This window comes from Poromitra crassiceps (genome assembly GCF_964638095.1).
Source record: "Poromitra crassiceps genome assembly, chromosome: 7".
NCBI classification, from domain to species: Eukaryota; Metazoa; Chordata; class Actinopteri; order Beryciformes; family Melamphaidae; genus Poromitra; species Poromitra crassiceps.
Window position 1 is genome coordinate 47,300,283 of NC_139628.1, and position 25,170 is coordinate 47,325,452.

General features: G+C 43.4%; 3 protein-coding genes across 4 annotated transcripts in view; 2 read left to right on the forward strand and 1 right to left on the reverse strand.

Annotated features, from left to right (window-relative positions):
* The first annotated feature begins 5,355 nt into the window (after positions 1-5,355).
* Positions 5,356-8,878, forward strand: LOC310779884 (H-2 class II histocompatibility antigen, A-U alpha chain-like). Its single transcript, XM_083640395.1, has 4 exons — positions 5,356-5,475; positions 5,782-6,033; positions 8,002-8,283; positions 8,412-8,878. The coding sequence occupies exons 1-4, from the start codon at positions 5,397-5,399 to the stop codon at positions 8,531-8,533; spliced, it is 735 nt and encodes a 244-aa protein (XP_083496521.1). The 5' UTR covers positions 5,356-5,396; the 3' UTR covers positions 8,534-8,878.
* A 2,461-nt stretch (positions 8,879-11,339) lies between these two features.
* Positions 11,340-16,934, forward strand: LOC310779880 (class II histocompatibility antigen, B-L beta chain-like). Of its 2 annotated transcripts, none has more exons than XM_083640390.1 (8): positions 11,340-11,443; positions 11,692-11,964; positions 14,077-14,293; positions 15,142-15,209; positions 15,666-15,785; positions 15,877-15,903; positions 15,993-16,044; positions 16,313-16,934. In XM_083640390.1, the coding sequence occupies exons 1-6, from the start codon at positions 11,389-11,391 to the stop codon at positions 15,900-15,902; spliced, it is 759 nt and encodes a 252-aa protein (XP_083496516.1). In that variant the 5' UTR covers positions 11,340-11,388; the 3' UTR covers position 15,903; positions 15,993-16,044; positions 16,313-16,934. The 2 variants fall into 2 exon arrangements, with proteins under 2 accessions (XP_083496516.1, XP_083496517.1); XM_083640391.1 differs by having other exon boundaries at positions 15,993-16,041; positions 16,312-16,934.
* A 5,095-nt stretch (positions 16,935-22,029) lies between these two features.
* Positions 22,030-25,170, reverse strand: part of mtm1 (myotubularin 1) — a 39,775-nt gene continuing 36,634 nt past the window's right edge. Inside the window, exons 15-16 of the mRNA XM_083640379.1 lie at positions 24,841-25,017; positions 22,030-22,575 (exon numbers count right to left, since the gene is read on the reverse strand). Coding sequence (XP_083496505.1) covers positions 22,381-22,575; positions 24,841-25,017 — 372 coding nt within the window. The 3' untranslated portion in view covers positions 22,030-22,380. The remainder of the gene's footprint in view (positions 22,576-24,840; positions 25,018-25,170) is intronic.

The window sequence follows — 25,170 nt, forward strand, 5'->3', positions numbered from 1 at the left end:
TGATTGTTACACAATGTGTGAAATTTGTTCTCTGCATTTGACCCATCCCCTGGGGGAGCGGTGAGCGGCAGCATGCGCCGCGCTCGGGAATCATATGGTGATCTAACCCCCCAATTCCAACCCTTTGATGCTGAGTGCCAAGCAGGGAGGCAAATGGGTCTCATTTTTATAGTCTTTGCTATGACTCGGCCGGGGATCGAACTCACGACCTCCCAGTCTCAGGGCGGACATTCAGACCACAAGGCCACTGAGCTGGACACATGCGTGACAAGGATAATTCAAATTTAATTCTCTTTTTGGACCTTTCACATCTGAAGACACAATAATGTATTGGAATGTTTTTCCTTTCATATATCTGAAAGAAGGCTCCCAGCAAACACAATTACATCATGATGATGTTCTGATATCATCTTTCAGTGACGTCCAGGACTAGGCCAAATCACAGCCGATTTGGGGATCATTTAGACATCTACACAGGAATGTCAAGAGGACGTCGAAATATGACGTTACCATAAATAGGCATATTCAGTTATTCTGCTATGTACACAGTGTGTATTCAGCAGCGTTATACATAATTATATCCAGATTAACCTTTATTCTACATTTTCAAAAAATAAAACAGTTACCTGGCTGTGGTTTGAACCCAGGACCTCCAGCTTTGGTGTCTGCTACTTTACCCCTACACCATCCTTCCACAGCAATGACAAGGCACGGATATAACCTTATTATGGCATAAACTTGTTTTTATTCAAACGTGGGTGTCAAGTCTTTGTGGATCGGGCATTACTGTGTGACAAACTATGTATTATGCTACAGCAGATGCAGAACCCCAAAACACATTAACCCCACCCAAAATGCTACATTCCAACTTCCAGTAGTAGTAGTAGTAGTAGTAGTAGTAGTAGTAGTAGCAGTAGTAGTAGTTTTTTCAGTTTATTTATATTTAGTAGTAGTAGTGTTGGTAGTAGTGGGAGTGGTAGCAATAGTAGCAGCAGAAGTACTAAGAATAGTAGTAGTAGTAGTAGCAGCAGCGGCAGTAGTAGTGGTGGTTGGCTGTTATAGCGCCACCATCTGGTGGATTGGTGTAATTTTTTCCTCTGAGTAGTGGGTGATGTCTTGAAACTATGTAGAAAGGTGGGTGATGTGGGGCGTATGGTTTCTGAGATCCACACACTTTTAGGGCAGGAAAAGAACAAAAGCAAATACACACAAGTTTAGACATTTATCATTTCAAAACGGTTTCACGTATCCAAAATCCTTTAATAACTTTAGGTCGGGGTAGTCCATAGATAACCCAGAAAAAGTTTTGTGTGATTTGGCCAAACAGTCTAGGAGGAGCTCGCAAAAGTAGGTTTTTGATCAAATTCAAAATGGCGGAAAATCTACCACACAGAAATGGGCGTGGCCTAGTGGGTTAGATACATGATGCTCCAGGGAAACCAGTAGATGTGGAATTTAGATTCTACAGCTCGCAGTTCAGAAGTTATGGACCGACAAACATGAAATTGGCTGTTATAGCGCCACCATCTGGTGGATTGGTGTAATTTTTTTACTCTGAGTAGTGGGTGATGTCATGAACCTGTGTGGAAAGTTTGGGTGATGGGGGGTGTATGGTTTCTGAGATCCACACACTTTTAGGGCAGGAAAAGAACAAAAGTAAATACACAAAAGTTTAAACATTTATAATTTCAAGACGGTTTCACGTATCCAAATTCTGTGTAAGACTTTCGGTCAGGTAAGTCCAGAGATGCCACAGAAAAAGTTTGCGCTCATTCAGGCAAATGGCCTGGGAGGAGATAGCAAAAGTAGGTTATTGACAAAGTCCAAGATGGCGGAAAATCTAGCAGACTTAAATGGGCGTGGTCTATATGGATAGATGCGTATTGATCCAGGGAATCCAGCAGATGTGGAATTTTGATTCTACGCCTCACGGTTCAGCAGTTATGGGCCAATACGTGCACTCGGCTGTTATAGCGCCACCATCTGGCCAATATGGCTAATTTTTTGTCTCTGAGTAGTGGGGCACATTTCCAACCTATGTGCAAAGTCTGGCTACTGTACCCCTTACGGTTTTTGCCGTGCATACTGTTTTAGCGGAGAATAAAAAAAAGAATAATAAACGGAACAGATACAATAGGGATCCACGCACTTCGTGCTTGGACCCCTAAAAATAATAAACGGAACAGATACAATAGGGATCCACGCACTTCGTGCTTGGACCCCTAATAATAAACGGAACAATTACAATAGGGATCCACGCACTTCGTGCTTGGACCCCTAATAATCGGTCTTATATAGCGCTTTTCTTAATACTCAAAGACGCTTTACAATTAACAGCTAAACGTGTAACATAACTAAGGACAGGTGTTGGACAGACACATGTGGAGGTTAAGAAAGGGCAGGGGCAGGTATTCGGGGCAGGACGGAACGGGGCAGACGGGACAGGACATATACATCTAGGGAGCTACAGGGTGGGAGGGATAGGGGAGGTGGATGATCAGATGTTATAGGCTTGCTTGAAGAGATGGGATTTAACTTGGTTTTTGAAAGAGGAGAGGGTGTCAGAGTTTCGGATGCTGGGGGGCAGGGAGTTCCAGAGGGTAGGGGCGGCAATGGCAAAGGCTCTGTCTCCGACGGTCCGATACTTGGTCTTGGTGATGGGGGTGAGAAGGTTGGCATCGGCAGAGCGGAGGCGGCGAGTGGGGGAGTGGCGGTGAAGGAGATCAGTCAGGTAGGAGGGGACGAGGTTGTTGAGGGCTTTGTAGGTGATGAGGAGGATCTTGGAAGTGAATACGTTGCTGTATGGGGAGCTAGTGAAGCTGACGGAGGATGGGGGTGATGTGTTCTCTGGAGCGGGATTGAATGAGTAACCGGGCAGCAGAGTTCTGGACATATTGGAGTTTATATGTCCAGAACTCTGCTGCCACATCACTGATGATGTCATCAGTGGCACAGACAGACAGAGACACAGAGCCCCAGCTTGGAGATAATAATAAATCACAATATTAGAAACCTAGCTAAACTGTGAGATGGAAGAAAATATAGAAAACAGAAATTATAGAAATATGGAAAACTATGACATATTTTACGATGCTCCACGAGTGAAACCCGACTATATATTTTTTATTTTCTTTATTTATACTTTACACACACACACACACACACACACACACACACACACACAGACACACACACACACGCACGCACGCACGCACACACACACACACACACACACACACACACACACACACACACACACACACACACACACACACACACACACACACACACACACACACACACACACACACACACACACACACACACACACACACACACTATCTTTGAGAAACAACTGTAATGGACCAGTCAACAAATGAAGAGCCTAAAACAAAATAGAAGATGGGTGAGATGATGTCTTGCATCATCTCACCCATGTCTTGTCCCTTGTCTTGTCTTGTCCTGGTCAACAGCTGAGAGGAGGAGGAGGAGGAGGAGGAGGAGGAGGAGGAGGAGGAGGAGGAGGAGGAGGAGGCATCAGCCGAGGATGATCAAGAGGGAAGCGACCACATGATGCCCCCCAAACAACACAAATATGATCTGATGATATGATGACATGATGATATATAATATATGATGTCCAGCATGGTGGACGCTCCCATCTTCACCTGAGCTCACCTACTGTATCACTCATCAGAGCCCACTCTACATGTCCCATCTCTCTCTCTCTCTCTCTCTCCCTCCCCCTCCCCTCCTCTCCCCCCCCTCTCTCTCTCTCTCTCTCTCTCTCTCTCTGGCAGCTTGCTGTCTCTATTCTTTAACAGGCAGGGCTGATTCCAGATTGGATTTCCCCTGTGCGTGTGTGTGTGTGTGTGTGTGTGTGTGTGTGTGTGTGTGTGTGTGTGTGTGTGTATGTATATGTGTGTGTGTGTGTGTGTGTGTGTGTGTGTGTGTGTGTGTGTGTGTGTGTGTGTGTGTGTGTGTGTGTGTATGTGTGAGAGAGAGAGAGAGAGAGAGAGAGAGAGAGAGAGAGAGAGAGAGAGAGGTGTGACTGTCATCAAGCTGGCTATAATGTGCTTTTGTTTATGGTCGGGGGGGAAGTGGGAAATGTGTCATCGCTGACCTACGTGCGTTCAAGCTTCAAATCACAAAACCATGGATGCTATAATAGCATCAGCTATTAGACAGCTAACTCACAACATGAATATAAATTGTAGGCTAAGGGTTTAACCAAATACTGTATTGGCATGGCGATTGGTCTGAAAGCTTACTAAGTTGGAGGGGTTGTCAAAAATGTTTCTCATTCAATCTTATTTTATTCACCATTATACGATGTGGGGCCATGTTGAAATGACATCAAATGATGAGAGCAGCTTGAGAAATACTAGAGCAGTGGTGGCGCAACCTTGTCCTACTCAGGAGCCACATTCGGGGGTAGGGGATGTCTTTGCCAGAGCCACCATCTAAAAAAGGTTCAAATTTTATGTATTTCTTTATTTTAAGTAGGACTTAAAAGAGCCACAAGCACCCATAAACATCTGCACTCTGGTCAGATCGTAAACTAAACGTTAGTGTGATGGTTACCTTGTGTGTGCCTCACCCTCACCTCCTCTGCCACACAGCCTGCCACAGCCTGCCACATGCTGCCTGTCTGGTTTGTGCAGCAACACAAACTGAAAAGTAGAGAAACTAAAGACAAAATACATAACAAGCAAAAAGACTGTGGAATCAGCAACAGCAATCATTCTCAGCAAGGCCGCAGTGTCACACACATACACACACACACACACACACACACACACACACACACACACACACACACACACACACACACACACACACACACACACCCACACACACACACACACACACACACACACATACACACACACACACACACACACACACACACACACACACACACACACACACACACACAGACACACACACACAAACACACACATAACAGAGAGAAAGATTATATTGTTTTCACATTACTGTCTTTTTTCAGTTTTCTTCTAATTGTTTTTTGCTTTTAATTTCTCTTTCCTCCGTTTCTGTCTGGTTTTATTCCCCCTGTTTTACTTCCTGGTCTCTGTCAAACACTTTGAAACAACTTTGAAAAGCAGTATCAATAAAGCTGTTTTTATTGATTGAATCTATTAATAGCATCAGTCATTATGTGAGTGTAATGCGGTGCAGAGTAAACTCTTGTCCTCCTCCATCATCAATTCACTTCTCAGCGGTTGTCCATTGTGTCTACCTGGAGACTGATGATGCAAGTGAAAGCTGTCATGTGATTGGTGGAGCTGTGTGTAAGACAACGCTGTTCCTTGTGTTTGCTTCAGTGTGCAGCAGTCAGTGTGAAGTCAACACGGTGCTGTTGTGTTGTGAAGATGAAGATGAAGATGAAGAGCTCACAGACCCTCCTCTTCCTCTCATGGCTACTTGGTGTCACAGCAGTACGTCACGCCAGTAAGTACATCACACTTGTGTTTACGCTCACACACTTTACACATCCAATGTTACTGATGTTGATCTGAAAATCATGTGTCAGACTTTCTGCTGAAGGCAGCTGACACTTCTGAACAGTGAGACATTTAGAGTCAGTAGAAAGTTTTCTGCTTTACTTCAGAGGAAAGAGGACAGATATGTCACGCTCATTAGTTATTAAACTGTTTTAATATTAAAACAATAAAACAGGCACACTCTTTACAAACATGACTGGTTAACATTTGTCTTTGAAAAGTGTGATGTGTTTTTCATCTTGTTTCCTCTCAGCTGTACATGAGGACATTAGTATCCTGGGCTGTTCAGACACTGATGGAGAGGTGATGTATGGAATGGATGGTGAAGAGATGTGGTACGCAGACTTCATCAACAAGAAAGCAGTTGAGCCTCAGCCCAAGTTTGTAGAGCCTCATATGAGCTACCCAGCAGACTTGTATGCAGCAGCTCTGAATACACTGGCCCACTGCAGAGTCAACCTGCAAACAGCTCGACGTGCCTACAAGAACCCTCCTCTGCAGCTCGGTAAGGACATGACGTTTAATTTACTGCTGTTCAACAATTTAAACTCCAGATAAGGAATGACTGCAGGTGTTTTGCATTACTGCAATAAATATACAATACTTTTACCATACTGTCAAGATAGTTAGTTAAAAGGCCAGTGAAATGAGAGCTGTTCTTCTGATAGTGTTTAATGTTAGCGGGGGGAAATACACATTGAGTGCCATGGACGTCTTTCGACGTCCAATTAAATAGTGACGTAGAGTGCCACGGACGTCTTTCGACGTCCAATGCGTTTTTTGACGGTGGGACGTCGATCAAAGCCTTCCGCATCTCCTGTACAACTATTATAGCTATTGGAGGTCTATAACCTATTTTACAGAACCCTTAGGTGGCGACAGTGCTCTCCAGGTTAACAGAAAGGCAGAGAAAAACAGAGAATAAGTCGTTGGGGAAACGGAAATCGCATCGCATCCGTATGCATCGATATGCATTAAGCGTTTTAACGTTAGATGTGCCTGCAGCAGCAGCAGCCAATCTGCTCCCACAATTGAGCTCCTCCATGTCCGCTGCAACAGCCCATTCACATGATCACGGTACGTGCACATCTACAATGGCAAAATCGCTTTTCCGCTGTGTCACAGCGTTTTGTGGGCGTGGAAACCAGCTTCCAGCTTGGAGCTGTAGCCTGTAGAAACGTTCTCAGGTCGAGCTACACAGGAGGGTGGGGGGAGGAAATGTGTAGGAAGAGCTGTCATTGGGTAGCTTCAACGAAAGGTCCCGCCCTAGTCCCGCCCCGCGAGCGTGAAGCCGCTCGGAGACAAGCCGCCTCTAGTCTGCGACTGTGAAACGCTGTGGGCGGTTCCAGCGGCAGGGGGCGCGAGGCAAATGGACCAATCAGACACGGAAATAGAGCAAGACAGCCTATCAAGATGCAGCGTCAAAGCGGCTTCCACAGGAGGCAAGCCGCCGAGCGTTTCATGATGTGCACGTACCGTCAGCCGTGGAGTTGTTTTTATTCTCAACTGGAAGCATAGGAGCCGGTGACAAACACACGCGGAAGCTGTAAAAAAGCTGTATGTCGCGCACCCTTCACAGTGCAGAGCAAACTCAGCGAGAGCCACCTCCCATAACGGTACGTGCACATCTACAATGGCAAATTCGCTTTTCCGCTGTGTCGCAGCGTTTTGTGGGCGTGGAAACCAGCTTCCAGCTTGGAGCTGTAGCCTGTAGAAACGTTCTCAGGTCGAGCTACACAGGAGGGTGGGGGGAGGAAATGTGTAGGAAGAGCTGTCATTGGGTAGCTTCAACGAAAGGTCCCGCCCTAGTCCCGCCCCGCGAGCGTGAAGCCGCTCGGAGACAAGCCGCCTCTAGTCTGCGACAGTGAAACGCTGTGGGCGGTTCCAGCGGCAGGGGGCGCGAGGCAAATGGACCAATCAGACACGGAAATAGAGCAAGACAGCCTATCTTGGGGGGGGGGGGGGGGGGGGGGGGGCGCAGAGCAGCACACACACAACACCCAGACAGACCCAGGCAGCAGGACAGGGTTGGCAAACGCTTCAGAGTCAGTGATGTGTTTGAAATGTTTAATTTCACAAAAGGGCCATTATCTCAGCTTCTAGAAAAAAAAGGCTCTTTTTTGTTAAATCAAGCTATCTTCTCCGGCTGATAACTAAAGAACGGAAAATGATATCAATAAACCTGTTTTTGCTGATGATAGAAAAGAGTCTCATCGTTCTTTTTGCGTGTTCATTGTTTACATAGTAATATCACACAATATTCTGTGGGCCTCGAGAAATCACTGAAAAAAGCTCTGAAACTCTGGCACTGGGAGCGTCCGTTCTCCAAAAGTGGCTGGCACTCAATGAGTTAAGTGCGAGTGAAAAATAAAAGCCCCTTTTAAATGATAGAACTGAGAAACAAAATATATTTAACACAAAGATGTAAAGTGGAATTGATCTGAATTGATGTTTACGTTTGGTTGTTGTGCAGATGCTCCTCACAGTTCCATCTACACCAGAGAGGATGTGGAGCTCGGAGTGGAGAACCACCTCATCTGCCATGTGACTGGGTTCTACCCTGCTCCTGTCAAGGTCTACTGGACCAGGAACGACAAGAACGTGACCGAAGGAACCGGCCTCACCATCCCCTACCCCAACCAAGACGGCACCTACAACCAGGTCTCCAGTCTGAGCTTCATCCCAGAACTTGGAGACACCTACAGCTGTACTGTGGCTCACCGAGCCTTGAGCCAGCCACGCACCCGATTCTGGGGTCAGACACCTTTATCTGATAGCATGTTCCTGTGTTCACATGTGTTCATGTGTGTTCCTATGTGTTCATGTGTGTTCCTGTGTGTTCATGTGTGTTCATATGTGTTAATTTGTTTGGTTCCTCCTCAGATGTGGAGCAGGAGCAGCCGGGGATCGGACCTGCCGTGTTTTGTGGACTGGGTCTGACCATGGCTGTGGTGGGCGTGGCCACAGGAACCTTCTTCCTCATCAAAGGAAATGAATGCAACTGATCTGTTTTTTTTTGTTTGTTTTTTTGATGATGTGAGTGCAACTGATCAGTTATGATGATGTAAGGCGCACTGAGGAGCTGCAGGAGTTAACAGACTGCTTTCTGTCCTACTGTTTTAAACTGCTTCTCTCTGTTGTGTTGATCTGTACTCATTCACCTGGAGGAGACAGCAAGCACATGCTAGCTTTCACACAAACAAATCAATTATACAATAATATGTTTTCTTTTCTTTTCTTGTATCTGAGCATGTTCGTTTGTCTTGTTTGTGCATTGTTTTGAAGAATTTTAAATAAAATATTGGAAGAAATATATAAAAAATCAATCAATCAATCAATTATACTTTCTATCTCTAGCCTATATTCTTTTAAGTAATGTTATTTACATTTTCACTCTTTTACATTGAAATAATAAAGCTTTTCATTGTGACTAAAGAAGAGAATAGTCAATAACTGCATTAACTGAATCTGAATCATAAGTAGTTAGTTAAAAAGTGTGCGTGCGTGCGTGCGTGCGTGCGTGCGTGCGTGCGTGCGTGCGCACGCACACACACACACAGGGGGGGCACCTGACCCCTCCCTCCCTGGTCATAAACTCTTTTAGGCACTCCCCCTTTGCAGAAGACTGAGGATTGGCAGAACCAAAATGTGTCATCACAAGGACGGCTTCTTTCCAACTGCCAACCGCCTCTTCAACGAGACCCGAAACCCCCCAAGTAAAGCAAGCCTAGTGATAACCCCCCCACGCAGGGCCGTAACCAGGGTTCCGAAATAGGGGAGGTCCAGCAAGGGGAGGCGGATTTGGTGGCGCCCGTAAGGGCGCCGCCGAAAAAAATGTGAGGGTTTTTTCCCCCCTTTTTTAGCCATATTTAGAGTAATATATCATTTTAAATCAACATTAGGATTATACTGTTGTGATGTCATTATTCAGTATATTCTCTTTCATGTCACCACCTGCTCAGCTCTCCTGTCAACATAATTGTAACTAACAAACACAAACTGTTTTAGCCAAATTCATATCAAAATGACACCTACAAACACAGGTACACAACCCAAGCCGTACACAACACACAAAGTCATCATCGATAATAAAAAAAAACATACAGAGGGACATTTATTTATTCCTGATAGGAACGATTGAAAAATAAAATAAAATATATTATGTTGTTTTTAACTTTACACCACCTCTTTTTCTTACTTATTGGGTCATGAAACTGAAACCATGCATATAGCCACCTGCATACCTGACTTCGGGAGCTTGGCAATTGGCATCATGCATGATTAGCCAGTAGCATCCCAACGTGTCACACAGGTAACATTACTTAAGAGACAGACTAGACACTTACTTTCTTGGTTGTTGCTAAAAAATCTGTCAGTGTCACTCACTGTCTGTCGTTCACTTGCTCACTGTCTCGCAGCTCGCTCACCTTCAATTATCTCGCCAGGCAGACAGACAGTCATCACTCACCACCATGCTGCTGCTCTCTCGGAATCAAGTTACCGCGGACGCGGCGTCAGATGACTTCCTGCCTGACCTGCCTTTCGTTTCAAAATAAAAGCGATCCCGTGTTTTTCATGCTTTTCCATGCAGATTGTTTTATATATAAAAAAAAAAAAAAAAAAATCTCTGAAATATTAGGGGAGGTCCGGACCTCCCCGTCCTCATAGCTAGTTACGGCCACACGGGTGCCCCCTGCCTGAGCACAGCCCAGGGGTCTGTCTGTATTTTACTAGTGATGTGACCATACTTACACTAAGTCAAATTCCTCATTTGTAATCTGATTACATACTGTGGCTATTAACCCTCTGAGGTCCATGAATCTTGAAATATCCACCTTGACCAGGGCCAGCCCCCCAGTAACCCTTGATCTTTTATTGTATTTTTTATTTTATGTTTTGCCACCCTTTATGTGCCCTGGTAAAATACACTGCCCAAATTAGAGGTTGGCGACTTGGCATACATAATGTGTACACTCTGGAAAGTGTGGAATGACAAAACAAACAATTGCAAAGAACATAATACATTGAAATGCTGTAAACACCATGTTTAGCAGCATCACTAGTGCAATGTAGGCCCCCTTGTCTTAATTGCACGGTTAGTGTGTTAAATTGAAGGTGTTAAGAAGAGAAGAGATATGAACTTCCCTACAGCTGTGCAACAGTCTTTGTCACTGGGGAAACTGGGGGACACTGGGGAAAAAAACAAATTTTAAAGGAGTGGAAGTCCCCTTCTTCACCTTCTTTTCAACTGTGGTTGATGGATATGACCTCAATTGGAAAATGTCTAGCTAGCTGGGAGTCGTTTCTAGCCTACCTCGATGAGGTTAGGGCCGATGGGCCGATGCATGACTCACACAGTTGATTCCTCATGTACCCCTTTTGCGAGATCCCATGTACATCTCTTACAAGTGCATAAGCACCTTGTGTTTTTGTATGTGGATTTTTGTATGTTATTTTATTTTTTCCCTTTTCCTGTGTCTGAGCTTGTTTGTCTGTTTTGTTTTGTGTTCTGTTCTATAAAATATTTGGAAAAAAAGAAGAGAAGAGATAGATCACTAGTTCTATAATAAATCGCAGTACATCTGTAATAGATATAGATATGACTATATAATAGATAACTGTTGATCTATGATATTTTAGATAATAGATTGATTACAGCTATATTAATATGTATGATACTTACAGGGACAATGCAGTTATCCCTGATGCTCTCTGGCTCTGCCACCAACAGCATTTAGGCTGGACTGTCTGCCTGGCGACAGGTGATGCTGGTCATGTGACCAGTGAGTGGCTCCTACATTGGTTTTTCTAGCAGGACTCAGTTTGAGTGTGTCAGAGTTAGTGAACTCAGCAGAGGAACATGGCTTCATCTGTTCTGCTCTTCTCCCTCTTCTTCATCAGTCTGTATGGAGCAGGTAGGATCAATACATCAATATCTGGAACTCATCAATACGCCTATTTCACATTACACCAAAAGTAGCCAGTAGCACGATATCAAAATGAAAGCTATGTCAATTAATTTTGTGAATGTAATATAGGTGTGTGTTGTGAATGTGAAATAGGCATATACTGTAGGTTCATAAATAATAATCAGCTTCATGGAAATTATATTATACATCTGTTAAACTTACAGATTTAATTTGTTTTTGTCTTTGATGTCCAGATGGATTTGAGAACTCTGAGGTGGCGCGTTGTGTTTTCAACTCCACTGAGCTGAAGGACATAGAGTTCATATACTCTTCCTCTTACAACAAGGTGGAGTTTATCAGGTTCAGCAGCAGTGTGGGGACATTTGTTGGATACACTGAGTATGGTGTGCATAACGCAGAGCTCTTGAACAACAACCCTGCACAGCTGGCATTGATTAGGGCTCAGAAGGAGGTCTACTGCAAACGCACCAGTGAGATGGACTACCAGTCTGCTCTGACTAAGACAGGTGAGCTGCTGTTCTTTACATCCAACACCATGAAACCCAATAATAATAAACACATCACTGACTAAAATAATGACTACAGGGCTTTAATTTCAAGATCAAATTAATTCAGTTGGAAATAGATTCTGTCAGATTTGAGTGTTTCTACTGTTTAAATTGAGTTTAAATTAAATGTATTTTCAAACATAGATACAGCAGACACACACTTGTATGTGTGCCTGTTTCCTTCTATTTGTTTAATCCTTTATTTAACCGTGAGTCCCATTGAGATTTCCATCTCTTTTCAAAGGGAGCCCAGGCCAAGAGAGCAGGAAACATAAGTTACAACAATACAACACAAAATACAATTACAGGGAATACATGTTACATATAATTTACACAGTATACAATCTCAAGTAAAACAGCTACACACTTCCGTTTTTAAAGACTGCAGCAGACTTTTAAAACCACCCAGAGGGATGAAGTGATTCAGGTTTGCATCTTTCTGGAGCTGATTGCAGGACCATGGAGCATAATAACTAAAAGCAGAAATCTATATTGATTTATAGATTGATCAGTCAAATCATTCCATGGAAAAATATACTATGACTCGGCAAATTGTTACTAAAGTATTAATAGTTTCTCAGTTTGTATGATGGAAAAATCACTTCACTTTGAAGAAGAAAAAAATGTTAAATATCATTACAGGAAAATTACATTTATTATGAGTTTTTTAAATGGTTTTTCATAAGAATATTTGATAAATTAATAATATTGTTTCTCATTAAAGTTGGTTGTCAATAAACTCTAAACCAGAATGAGCTCAGTGACGACATCTGGTGGCAAAACACTGATACTGAAACTAGAAGTACCATTACTGTAACACTAGCTTACCTCTGTCTGTCTGTGTCTGTTAGCAGGATTACAGAAAAACTACTTGGCCGATTTTCATGAACCTTGGTGGAAGGGTGTAGAATGGGCCAAGGAAGAACCCATTAAACTTTGGAGCGGATATGATCCGATTAGGGTCAAGGAAGGGGCAGGGCTAGGGAAAATGGGCCATTGCTAGCTAGAGATAGGAGTGATAGGAAGGCTGCAGAGACTCGGGGTTTGAGGGGTGGGTAGGGGGAGTGGCTGAGTGGGTACTAGGTCAGGGTTCAGGTTCCGATCTGACTCACAAAATTTGCATATCATAGTAGACTGGAGTATTGGCCTTTGGCAGAGGTCTGCGCTCTCCAAGTGCACTTCTAGTTGGAGGTGTGTCTTGTGTGTGTGTGTGTGTGTGTGTGTGTGTGTGTGTATGTGTGTGTGTGTGTGTGTCTGTCTGTCTGTCTGTCTGTCTGTCTGTCTGTCTGTTTGTCCGGAGTTACAAGGCGCACCAGTGCTCGTCTCCAAAATTTGCCAAAATACTTTTCAGGGGTCTGGCATGAATCGAGGGGAAAAAACATGGAAAAAATGTGCCCATGGGGGGCGTGGGTGGGCTGGGGGAGACATTGTGACATCACTAATGACAAGCAATTAGGTCAAGCCAGAGGAACTCCGGTTGAGCACACAAAGCGCATGAGTTGGAATGAGTTTTGTCACACCAAAAAAAAGGGCATCGTCTCCAGACTCTCCAATCCACATATGAGCGTGCACCACCACCACCAGACTGTCACCAGCAGCCAGGTCAAGAGGTAATTGGAGAAGCTACACCAGAACAAGGCTGCAGGTCTGGATGGGATCTGCCTCAGGGTCCTGGAGACCTGCGCAGTACAGCTATGTGGCATCCTCTTCAACCTTAGCTTGAGCCAGGAGAAGGTTACGGTGCTGTGGAAGACATCGTACCTTGTTCCGGTTCCTAAGAACGAAGCCTTCGCCATCTGCCCTAAATGACTATAGATCGGTTGCCTTAAAGGGACACTCCGCTTTTTCAATGGAGTTATTTTGCACATAATCTCACACATATCCAAAAAGTGTAAACAGTTTTGCAGGCATTCACTTACAGTTCTGACAGTTCTTGATAGTTGAGTTGTGTAAAGTCGTGGACCAGTGATGTCATTCATGCACAAATTACATCAGCGGTCCACACCGTAACTCAAATCAACTCTCTTGGTGATCTTGTGATAATAATAATAATGACACTGTGTCCTACAGTTACACCCTCTACACCCAGGCTGAGCTCAGAGACGCCCATTGGTGGGAAACACACTAACATGCTGATCTGCAGCGTCTACGGCTTCTACCCCAAAACAATCGACGTGAGCTGGCTGAGAGATGGAGAGCCCATCACCTCTGATGTCTCTTCCACTGAAGAGATGCCGGACGGGGACTGGTACTACCAGATCCACTCCCACCTGGAGTACACCCCCAGGTGAGTCCAGATCCACTCCCACCTGCAGTACACCCCCAAGTGAGTCCAGATCCATTCCACCTGGAGTACACCCAGGTGAGTCCAGATCCACTCCACCTGGAGTACACACCCAGGTGAGTCCAGATCCACTCCACCTGGAGTACACCCCCAGGTGAGTCCAGATCCACTCCACCTGGAGTACACCCCCAGGTGAGTCCAGATCCACTCCCACCTGCAGTACACCCCCAGGTGAGTCCAGATCCACTCCACCTGGAGTACACCCAGGTGAGTCCAGATCCACTCCACCTGGAGTACACACCCAGGTGAGTCCAGATCCACTCCACCTGGAATACAATTCAGAGAAATGTTCAGAGAGAAAAAGGGCAGCAGCATCCAGGTGGGAACAGCAGAATGGAAGAGCAGGGACAGCACCCGCCACTGCCGGTTAGAACACTGCACTGGAGTCAGAGAAGAGGAGCGAGGAAGCCCACAGACAGACAGACAGACAGACAGACAGACAGACACACACACACACACACACACACACACACACACACACACACACACACACTGTTATAGAATTTAAGTCATTACATTACATATTCAATAAGATATACTTGCGTTCACATCATTATTGGTATAAGTTATTAACTATGGTTGCATATCCCACATGCAGACACCATAATCATAGGCAGACAGTCCGCTCCAGCCAAAAGAAAAGGGAAATAGAGCAGAAATTCAAAGAAAAGCAGGAGCAAAGGAGGTAAACATATTTCCTGTGTGTGTGTGTGTGTGTGTGTGTGTGTGTGTGTGTGTGTGTGTGTGTGTGTGTGTGTGTGTGTGTGTGTGTGTGTGTGTGTGTGTAACAGGTCTGGAGAGAAGATCTCCTGCGTGGTGGAGCACCCCAGCCTGCCCGAGCCTGTGATCCAGGACTGGGGTAACTACCGGTACTTTTTTTTGCACGTTTGTTTTTAGGGGGTTCCTATCTGGAGGAAAACCCAGGGGAGCACAGGGAGAACATGCAAACTCCACACAGAAAGGCCCTTTTGATGAGCCCACCTGGGCTGTAGGCACTGAGGACATGGGGATGGGGACACACCCTCAACAACCCATAGCGTCCCAGGCGGGAATCGAACCCAGGACCTTCTTGCTGTGAGGTGACAGCGTAACCACTGCGCCACTGTGTCATTTCAGAGTCAAGTCAGACAAACATTGCATTTTGATTGATATTCCATCGCTATTAACTACCTACCTGTCTGTCTGTCTCTTGACAGTCTGTCTGACTGTCTCTGTCTGTCTGTCTACCTACCGGTCTCTCTCTACCTATCTGTCTGTCTGATGACCTGTCTGTCTATCTGACTGTCTGTCTGTCGACCTGTCTCTCTCTCAACAGATCCGTCGATGCCTGAGTCTGAGAGAAACAAGATTGCCATCGGAGCCTCAGGCCTGGTTCTGAGTCTGATCTTCTCTCTGGCTGGATTCATCTACTACCTGTACAGGAGGAAGGCCCAAGGTCAGTCCACTAGACAGGTTCAGACTGCTTCACACTTCTTCTCCTGTGTTTATATGACTGAGCAATGTCTTCTTCTCTTGTGTTAAATCAGGACGGGTTCCGGTTCCCACTAACTGAGGTAGGAATCCTAAACTTGTACCTGTTGTCCGCTTGCCTCCTGGAAGGAAAATCCAGCTGGGAACTCAACCTGCTTTCTTGTGTTTTCAGTGCCAATACCTGCTGGAGAGGAGGAGCTGCAGTTTCTGCTTCAAGCCTTCTGTGATAGGGGTCATCCCTATGTTCCCCGGGTCCTATGTTCCCCGTTTTTCCCAAATGGTGTCCACCCGCTATGCCGACCACCCGCAATGCCGACCTTAGGTTTAGGCGTGGGGGTGGGAGAGGTTAGGTTTTGGGTTAGGGTCTGGGGGAGGTTAGGTTTAGGCATGGGGGGAGGTTAGGTTTGGCGTGGGGGCTGGGAGAGGTTAGTGAAAAACGGGGAATATAGAACTCGGGGAACATAGAACCCGGGGAACATAGACATAATCCCCTGTGATACACATGCACATATATCTGCTGTGATTTACTTATTGCTAATTTTCAACTATTGTCCGTAATAATTTCCTTACTGGAAATGATGCTGTCCACTAATATGTAGGGCCGCCCTAAAGACTCTGTGATGCTTTTTTTACTCTGTTTCCACACCGTTTTAACAGCGAATGCTGAAAGTTCTGTCTGTAGTTGAACCATGCCAGACTCACAGAACTGAGTCTAATCTGAGTGTCACTCTGATGTATTTGTGATGTGAGGCTCCACCTTCCTGTGTGACATCATTCACCTTCCTGTGTGACATCATTCACCTTCCTGTGTGACATCATTCACCTTCCTGTGTGACATCATTTTCCAGTGACTAACTTCTCAAACTGAAGGAAGAACATCTGATCCTCCTTCTGTCCTCTAACTTCAGTTCAATCAAACTTCAATCAAAATCAGAATTATTTTATTTGGCCATAGTATGTTTGCACATACACGGAAATTGTCTTGGTGTCAGTGATGTAACTTCATCTGTAAAATCACACTAACAGCTGCTGCAATATATTAGGAGCTTTAGGTTTTCTGTGAGTTAGATTCATTTACTGGAGTGAGATGTCTTTATCTACAATAAAGCTTTGGAAAACACTCTGTCACTGTGTTATTTAATAGCTGAGACTCTCCTCATGTTTGCTTGTGTTTTCAGAAACAGGTCAGCAGCATCACGTTAATGACCCATGGGAAAAGCCTCACGTTACATATTTAGTCGTAGCCTGTATTTATTATATTATTATATTACCGCTTTGTACAATTGTTAGCAAAAAAAAATCCATTCTAGTCACATTTTCATAAATCTTAAGAGTCAGCACATCTGTCTGTGTGGGCTATTAATACCATTAACCCATTTCTTGTTGCTTTGGAAATTGGGACAAAATGCCTTCAGTGAACACGTTAAAAAAATGTGCAATCTTCTTTTACACACAAGCTCAACCAAGACCAAAACTATGGATTTTCTGCACCCACTGCAAGGCAACAATCTACAGTCTGATCTTAAACTTGATAGCTTAGAACCCATGAGAAAGCTTTTAAAGCTATGGTGAAATCTATTTTAAACAGGCTGACTGTGTGCAAATGTTTTATCTGATCTTTTTAATGTTATTCAAATGTATCATGTGTTTAATGTTGAAACTTTGTGTTGCTGTTGGTCTTGGTCAGGTCTCCCTTGTAAAAGAGATGTTTGATCTCAATGGGACAAACCTAGTTAAATAAAGGCTAAATGAAATAGAAATACACTGTAAAAAGGGGACCAAATGCAGAAGACCAGATAAATTAGAACATGAGTGTGTATTTTTCTTTTGTTTGTATATTTAGTTTTTACACAACTGTAAACAGCAGCTATATTGCAGGTTGTTGTTGATCTCTTGCAGTAATTTTCTATTGAAAATACTGTAGTGTAAAGCCTTTACTGCAGCAAGTCTGTACCCATATTACTTTTTTAAATACATCAGAGTTTTCACACTTTTTCACATCAAGGACCCCTAAACTGACACAAATTAGACCACAGACCCCCAAAGCTTTCTTGAGATAAAGGGCTTTGTTATCTCGAGATAACGAGAAAACAAACTTTATCTTGTGATAACAAAAGAAAACGACAATAAATAAAAATTGTTGCCATGTTCGTTCTCGGCCTCCATAGTTACCAAATGTTTTTATGACATATTTTACGGCAGTCATTTATAAAAAACAAAACAAAACAAAAAATCCAATCTTAGCATGTCAAACCCTCAATAACGGACAAGAAACAACATAGGACAAAAGCTAAGTGAGAAGTCCTTAAATTAATTTAATCAGTATTATTTACATAACAGGAGCCATCCAACAAACTGTGGAGAGGATATAACATGATTGAAAAAAATACATTTGAAGTATTTTGATTTCAATTTCTGGCAAATTCCATTTCTACTGTGCATTCACACCAAGGCGGAAAAAAGCTTCGCTGAGTTCGCTCAGGCAAATTCGCCCAAAGTTGACAAATTAAAAAAAATTAACAGGTGATCAGGCGAAAGTTGCATCAAACGCCTCATTCGCACTGCCCAATCTACTCGCGTGTTTGCATTGTACAGTACGTATACTCCCGTCATGAGGATTTGCGAAAATCGCCCCAGTGTGAACGCCCAGTTATGCCAAAAAAAAAAGTATAGAAACACATTTCTCGTGTATTTGTGAAAACATGTCAACTCTATTCCAACACAAAGACAAAAAATCCCTTCAAACAAAGTTGACCTACATTAAGGTAAGAGAGTCAGTCAAATCAAAATGACAACAGTTGTCAGAATCATCACCACAGAGCCAAAGTGAATAAAGATCTACCAGGCCGGGATCACACGCTGAGAATGTTGTCTATAAGCTTCTGTCTTCTCCTCCGAGTTAGAAAGAAACTTAAAAATGCCCTCAAAAAGAAAACAAAGATGAGCTAATTTTAACCAATATAGCAATTATACCAGCAATTCAAACCAACAAAAACTTTTTCTTGTTAATTTCCTTTTTATAAAACGGTCAAATTTTACACTAAATAAAATAATTATATCTTACAACAATAGAACTTTAGACAGTAAAATAGGCTTTGATTGAGGTAATTACATCATTGTGTTACTTGTACAAAGTAAAAAATAAACAAAATAGATTTTCTTCTGTGTTTCCCTAAAAGCACCACCACCCAACCAACTCACAAAGTATCTTGTGTTGCTGTTATTTCTTTTTTGTCTCCATTTTCTCAACTTAGAAACTTTGAAAAAGTGTTGCATTCTGGGGCAGCAGCAGAAACAAGGGCCATTTCTCTGCACTTTGTTGCTAAGAGATGATTTGTCAACGACATTTAAAATCCAAATTAACTACTCATGCTTTTGTCGACATGTAGGATTGATAGGGAATAACTGTCTGTCCACAGCTATCAGTCCGAGACTAAAGGTGATTTGTTACTGTAAGCCCACAAGGTGGTGAAAACCCAGTCAAAACTATATTACTATTTGGTAGCAGTCAATCTGAAACACGAATCAGGGCAGACAGGTGAAGTCTTTGGGTAGAAAATGTCCCTCTGAAGTGGTAAAGGTGATTCTCAGAAGGATCAAGGCACAAAACTGGACCTGACACAGCTCGGTAACATACTTACAGCGGCAGCCACCTTCAATTGCTGCTCCCATACCAAAGAAGTGGACTTTGTTATACCATGAGGGACATTGCTTCAGAGAAACTAAGGACATCTATATGGGTTATTAAGAGGTTAAATTGGTTTAAGTTTGTTAAGTTAAGTTTAAGTAGGTAAGTTTCTATGTCATCTTTCTTTAATCTGCCATGGATCTGGATGGGACGTGTCAAGGACCAGCTGGCAATTCAAGGTGGCTGCTGTTGTTCTTGTTGTTGTATTGTATTAAGAAGAAGAAAAATGCACTGGCAACACAGAAAGCACTAGACTCCAATACTGATATAAAAGTAGTCCAGCACTCAGCCAAAGCCCAGACTATTTGAAAGGTTTTCAAATACTGCTTTATGTGCTCTAGATCAGCACCTAGTGGCAGGGATTGGGAATTACTGGACAGATAGAGCTCAACAGTCACGTGACGTCACCTTTGGTTCATGGAAGAGTAATTGTCCATTCCATTTTCTCCATCACATTGAGAAAAATGCTTATATAAAGAGTTTTAAGTCTGGAACCAAACCAAAAATCATTTGATTAAGAGGGGGAAACGCATTGAAAAATGCAAAAAAGGCAAAGGTACAAGACTGTGTACATAATATATTTTAAGAATGAAGGAACTACTCATCCCATAATACATTCCCGGCATTTCCAGCCAATCAGATTAGCGAATGATTGAGCAACAGAGCCTTTCAGCCATTGGGAGAGCACTCTTGAGCGGCAGTGGGCAGGACCAGTCGTCTTTAACAGCTGCTATTAAACAATTGCTAACGTTATTGTATATAGACACATTTCTGTGCTTTAATGTGAACGAACCGGGCGATGGATTTCAAAACGGGTTGAAAGCAGAGTGACTCATAATGGTTAACGTAACATACTGATGGTTTGACCCCTTTTACTCGGCAAACGCGCGTTAAGACAAATTTCACAGTGACTGTGGCTCTGAAGCATGTGTGTACTAGCTAGCGTGCACATGACGTGTGCATGCATTGATGTGTGTGTGACAAATACAGACGGGGTTGTCCGGCCGATTCATTCATATACCATCGTTTCACAACTAGCTCGCCTGTAAATCTACCATGGGCGGTTACGACATTACAGCTAATAATCAAAATATGATTGCAGAATATGAACGCCGAAACACTCTTCCAGAACCGAGGTGTCACGTGACTGTTGAGCTGTATTAAGCAATGGTGGCAGAGCGCCTCCTTTTGTAAGAAACATTTTAGCAGCCTCCTGGCCACAAGCCAGTATTCTGGCTGGATTTGCCTTAAAAAAAGAAATAAAAACAACTTTGGATTAGAGACCAATTCCCCATATCCTTAAATTCCATTAGAGTCATAATGGAAGAAAATGTGTTTCCCTGTTTTCCAAACACATCATGTGACCTTTCAGCTGAACACAGACATCGTCGTCTGTGTGATGCTGTGAGTTTAAAGCAGTATCCCACTTAGTCTTAACATGCGGGTTATTCGCCACTTGACCGCCATTAAAACCATAATAATCAAGATGACATCCTATTCAATTGAATGAGGCCACGGAAATAGCCTGAAAACTTTACATTTAACCCGTTGGTGAACATATTCAACAACAGATCCAACTACAGTGAACACAATTTCGCCAAATAGCATTTTTATCGATAGAACACATCGACAAGAGATCGGATCTACTTTCATTTTTAAATACTAATTTTAGTATAAACCAACAATAGAAATGCAAAATGACGACCAACCAATTACTGCTTTATCTTAGTTTTAACATGGGGGTTATTTGGCACTTGACCGCCATGAAAACCATTATATAAACCATCTATATAGTCACCACGATGGGGGGCAGCAGTTTATAGCCCTTGCAGGATTTGAACAAGGCCATGAAAATAGCCCGAAAACTTAATGCAACATATTTGTAAACGGATTGAACCTGTTTCTAAGTGGAATAATGCTTTAAACCTACACACTGTTCTGTAGAGACCAGCTCCAAGACAGAACCACTACATCAGAATAGCTGGACGAAGTGAGTGATTTACAGAAAGATATTTTAGGGGGAGGTGACTGATAACTAGGACAAGTCTATTTCTGCTCTCTCAAACCATGCTAAGGCTAACTGAGTGGGGTTCGATATCCTGGGTCTGTATTCATCAACAACAACCTCCATGTAGAGATAACTGATCCAGGACGACTGAGCAGCACCGCTATTGTATCGACAGCAGCTGAAATGTGGGCGGAGATCAAACTATTTCAAGGCTGTATTTATTCAGGTTATACTCAGCCACACTAATTTATGCTACAGAGTAGTATTATCCATACTCTGGAAAATATTGGAGCTTTTGCCAGGAACTTCCTAAGATTGATGCCTCTAGCCTCGCCCACTTCATTCAATCTGACCCAATAGGCAACAGGCCCCACATCAATGCTTCCAACTCTGAGACACTATATAATTTACATACAGATGTATAGCGGCAGCCCCCCACCCCCCCTCCACCCACAGCCTTCCACTCTGCAGCAGCAGTGCAGCAAAAGCCGAAACAAGTGTAAAATGTGGGACTTGACACCTTGATCAGTATTCGACTGAAAGCCAGTGAAAAAGTTTAAGGCTTCATCGTATAAAGAGGATGTGTGTGTATAGAAAAGTCATGTGACAAGGCTGTACTGTGTATTATTGCATAATCACCCTCATCATAACCCTGCTTTTTATCAGCTACCTCACTGTTATCAAATGTCACTATTATTAATCCTTAGTATCCACAATTACCACAAAACAAAGACACTTTTCCTCTGTGTGTGTGTGTGTGTGTGTGTGTGTGAGAGAGATCAGAGTGAAGAGGACCGAAGTGCAAGTGAAGAAGTGTGTTTGAGTGTGTGTGTGTGTGTGTGTCTGTGTGTGTCTTGCCAACACTCAAAAGGGAGTGTGTAGGTGTGTGTATTGCTGCGAGGGGGTGGACGAGGCAGGCGAGGAGGCGTTGGGGGCGGAGCTATGAGCCAGGTGAGAGGAAGGGGAGGAGTCAGAGAGCTGCAGCTCCTCCAGCTTCTTCAGGTATTCGTCTCTGAGAGCTAGCAGCTCCTTGTAGCGCTGCTCCACTGGACTCTGCTGCTGAATGACCGAATGCACGCATGCACACGCACGCACGCACGCACGCACACACACACACACACACACAGACACACACACACACACACACACACACACACACACACACACACACACTTTTACTGTCTGGTAACATACTGGTCTATTCTTGTTTTTTTTAGCCAGACAGAGTGATCACTGGACGTGGACAGGTGTCAGGCGACCTGTCAATCACATCCAAAACATAGTCTACTCTATTTGACTAAATGGGACCATTAATTTCCCCCCCCGATTTTTTTATCCCATTTTTATCCCCCATTAGTGCTAATTTTTTATTTATTCATCCTGGTTGCTGCTCCACCCTCTGCCGATCTGGGGAGAGCCGGAAACTGGCTCCATGCTTCCTCTGAGACATGGGCAGTTAGCCAGCTGCTTCTTTTCACCTGACAGGGGAAGCTTCACCGGTAGGACATAGCACGTGGGAGGATCACGCTATTCCAACCAGTTCCCCTCCCTCCGAACAGGCGCCCCTAACGACCAGAGGAGGCACCACATCAGCAACCAGGATATTGCATGTTTTGGTGTGGGGGTCCTATATGGGCCAGGAGGCATGGGGAGAACATGCAAACTCCACACAGAAAGGCCCGGGCGGTGGGCACTCGAGGACATGCGGACGGGCACGCATTCCTTCAGCGTTCACAGCGTCCCAGGTGGGAATCGAACCCAGGAAACTTCGAGCTGTGAGGCGACGACACTTACCACTGCACCACCATGCCCCCGGACCATAACTTTCTAAATGAACATCATGCTGTATTGAAGAAGACTTGAAACTAGCAATTGAGACCATAACTTCATTAGTCAAGCCAAGTTTATTTGTATAGCCCGAATTCACAAGCATGTCTCAGAGGGCTTAACAGAGAATGTGTCTAGCTAAATATAGCGGGAAAAACTGTTTCAGGGGAGGCTCAGTGAGTGGGGGTGATTTATTTTAGTTATTTCACTTTTAATTATTTTAGTAATTTGAATAATAGTGAAGGCATCTTTTTTCATGGAGCTTTTTCCATGCTTTATCTGAGAGGAGGCCCATGGTCTCAGACTTTGGAATCTTTTTGAAATTTAAGTTTTGGCAAATGATATTCGCAAGATGACTGCAACTTTTTTCAACTTAAATAAGACTTTTTAAGCCCTTATGTTCAAATTAATTTGGAAATTAAATAATCTTAAATATGAAAACAACAGTGTACTTAGCAGAATGGTACTCTGCTTGAGTTCTCACCAGAGAAACTGAACAATAAGACCTCTTAGACTTTAAATGCAATATTTAGTAATATTCAAGACCTCAACTCTGAGACAGTTCTACAATTAAAAACTACCGTAAATGAATGATTTCAATCAATTGAAACATTACAAAACTTGCAGTTCACATACATTTTTCCAGAGAAGCCAAGGACCCCTCACAAGATAGAAAATATACCGGGGACCCCCTCATTCTGATTTTGGGCTGAACTTAATTGTTTCCACGATAACGTGCTTGACTTTTAAATTGATAGGTTTGTTAGATTAGAATGTAATCCATGAATCCATTTTAGATTTAAAGCATAAAATATTTTCGTTGAACTATGAAGCTTTTGCAAAAAAGTTTTTATTTTTATTTTCCTGAAAACTTTTCGCAGACCCCCTTGCAAAGTGCCACGGACCCCTGGGGGTCCCATTTGAGAACCAATGACTTAGAGCAGTGATACTCAACTGGCAGCCCGCGGGCCACATGCGGCCCGCAAAAGAAATTGCAAAAATAAATAAATAGATATATATATTTTTTTTAAAGTGCACCCGAACGCAACATGCAAGATACCCGCTGAATAAGTGTCCAAAAGTTCATGTAATTCTGGCCAATACTCACACTTCTGTTATAGCATTTCAGTCTGGAATATGGAATATCTTTCAATAATCTATGATTTAGCTGCTAAATTGTCAAATACCGCCGTCTGCTCGCTACCCAGGCACTTATGTATGTACTTAACCTAAGTAACTATCCGGTGTGCACAACATTGTCAGACTAAACTCCGTCTGACACCAACAAGCCGCTACAGAAAAATGTATATTGATTGTTTATTAACTGGCCCCTGGTCTTCTATCATTTCATGAAAGTGCCCCCGGGCAAAGCAAGTTGAGTATCCCTGGCTTAGAGTATGCTTGTGAAATATCTGGTTGGCACCATTTGATTATTGGGAGGACAAAGTACTCATCTTCTGGTACACACACACACACACAGAGTACATGCAGTCCTACCTGTTGTCGTATGCGTGGATTCCAGCGGATGTAGTAAGTCACCCAGAGTTCTAGGTGGCGCATACTGGCGACGGGGTAGAGGACCCGGCCGGATTCCGGAGTGTAGAATGGATTTAGATAGATCTCACTGTCACTGTTGACCAAAGACCATACCGACACAGTCTTCAACCTCACCTCCTACACAACACAAAAGGTGAAAGTGTGAGTTAGAGAGAGAATGGAAGTGTTACATTATGTCATTTGATTAAAAAAAAAGTGATATAAAGAAAGATATGGGAAACAGAGAGTGTAAGCAATAAAATGAATACTTTGGACGGATTGCGATCTGAT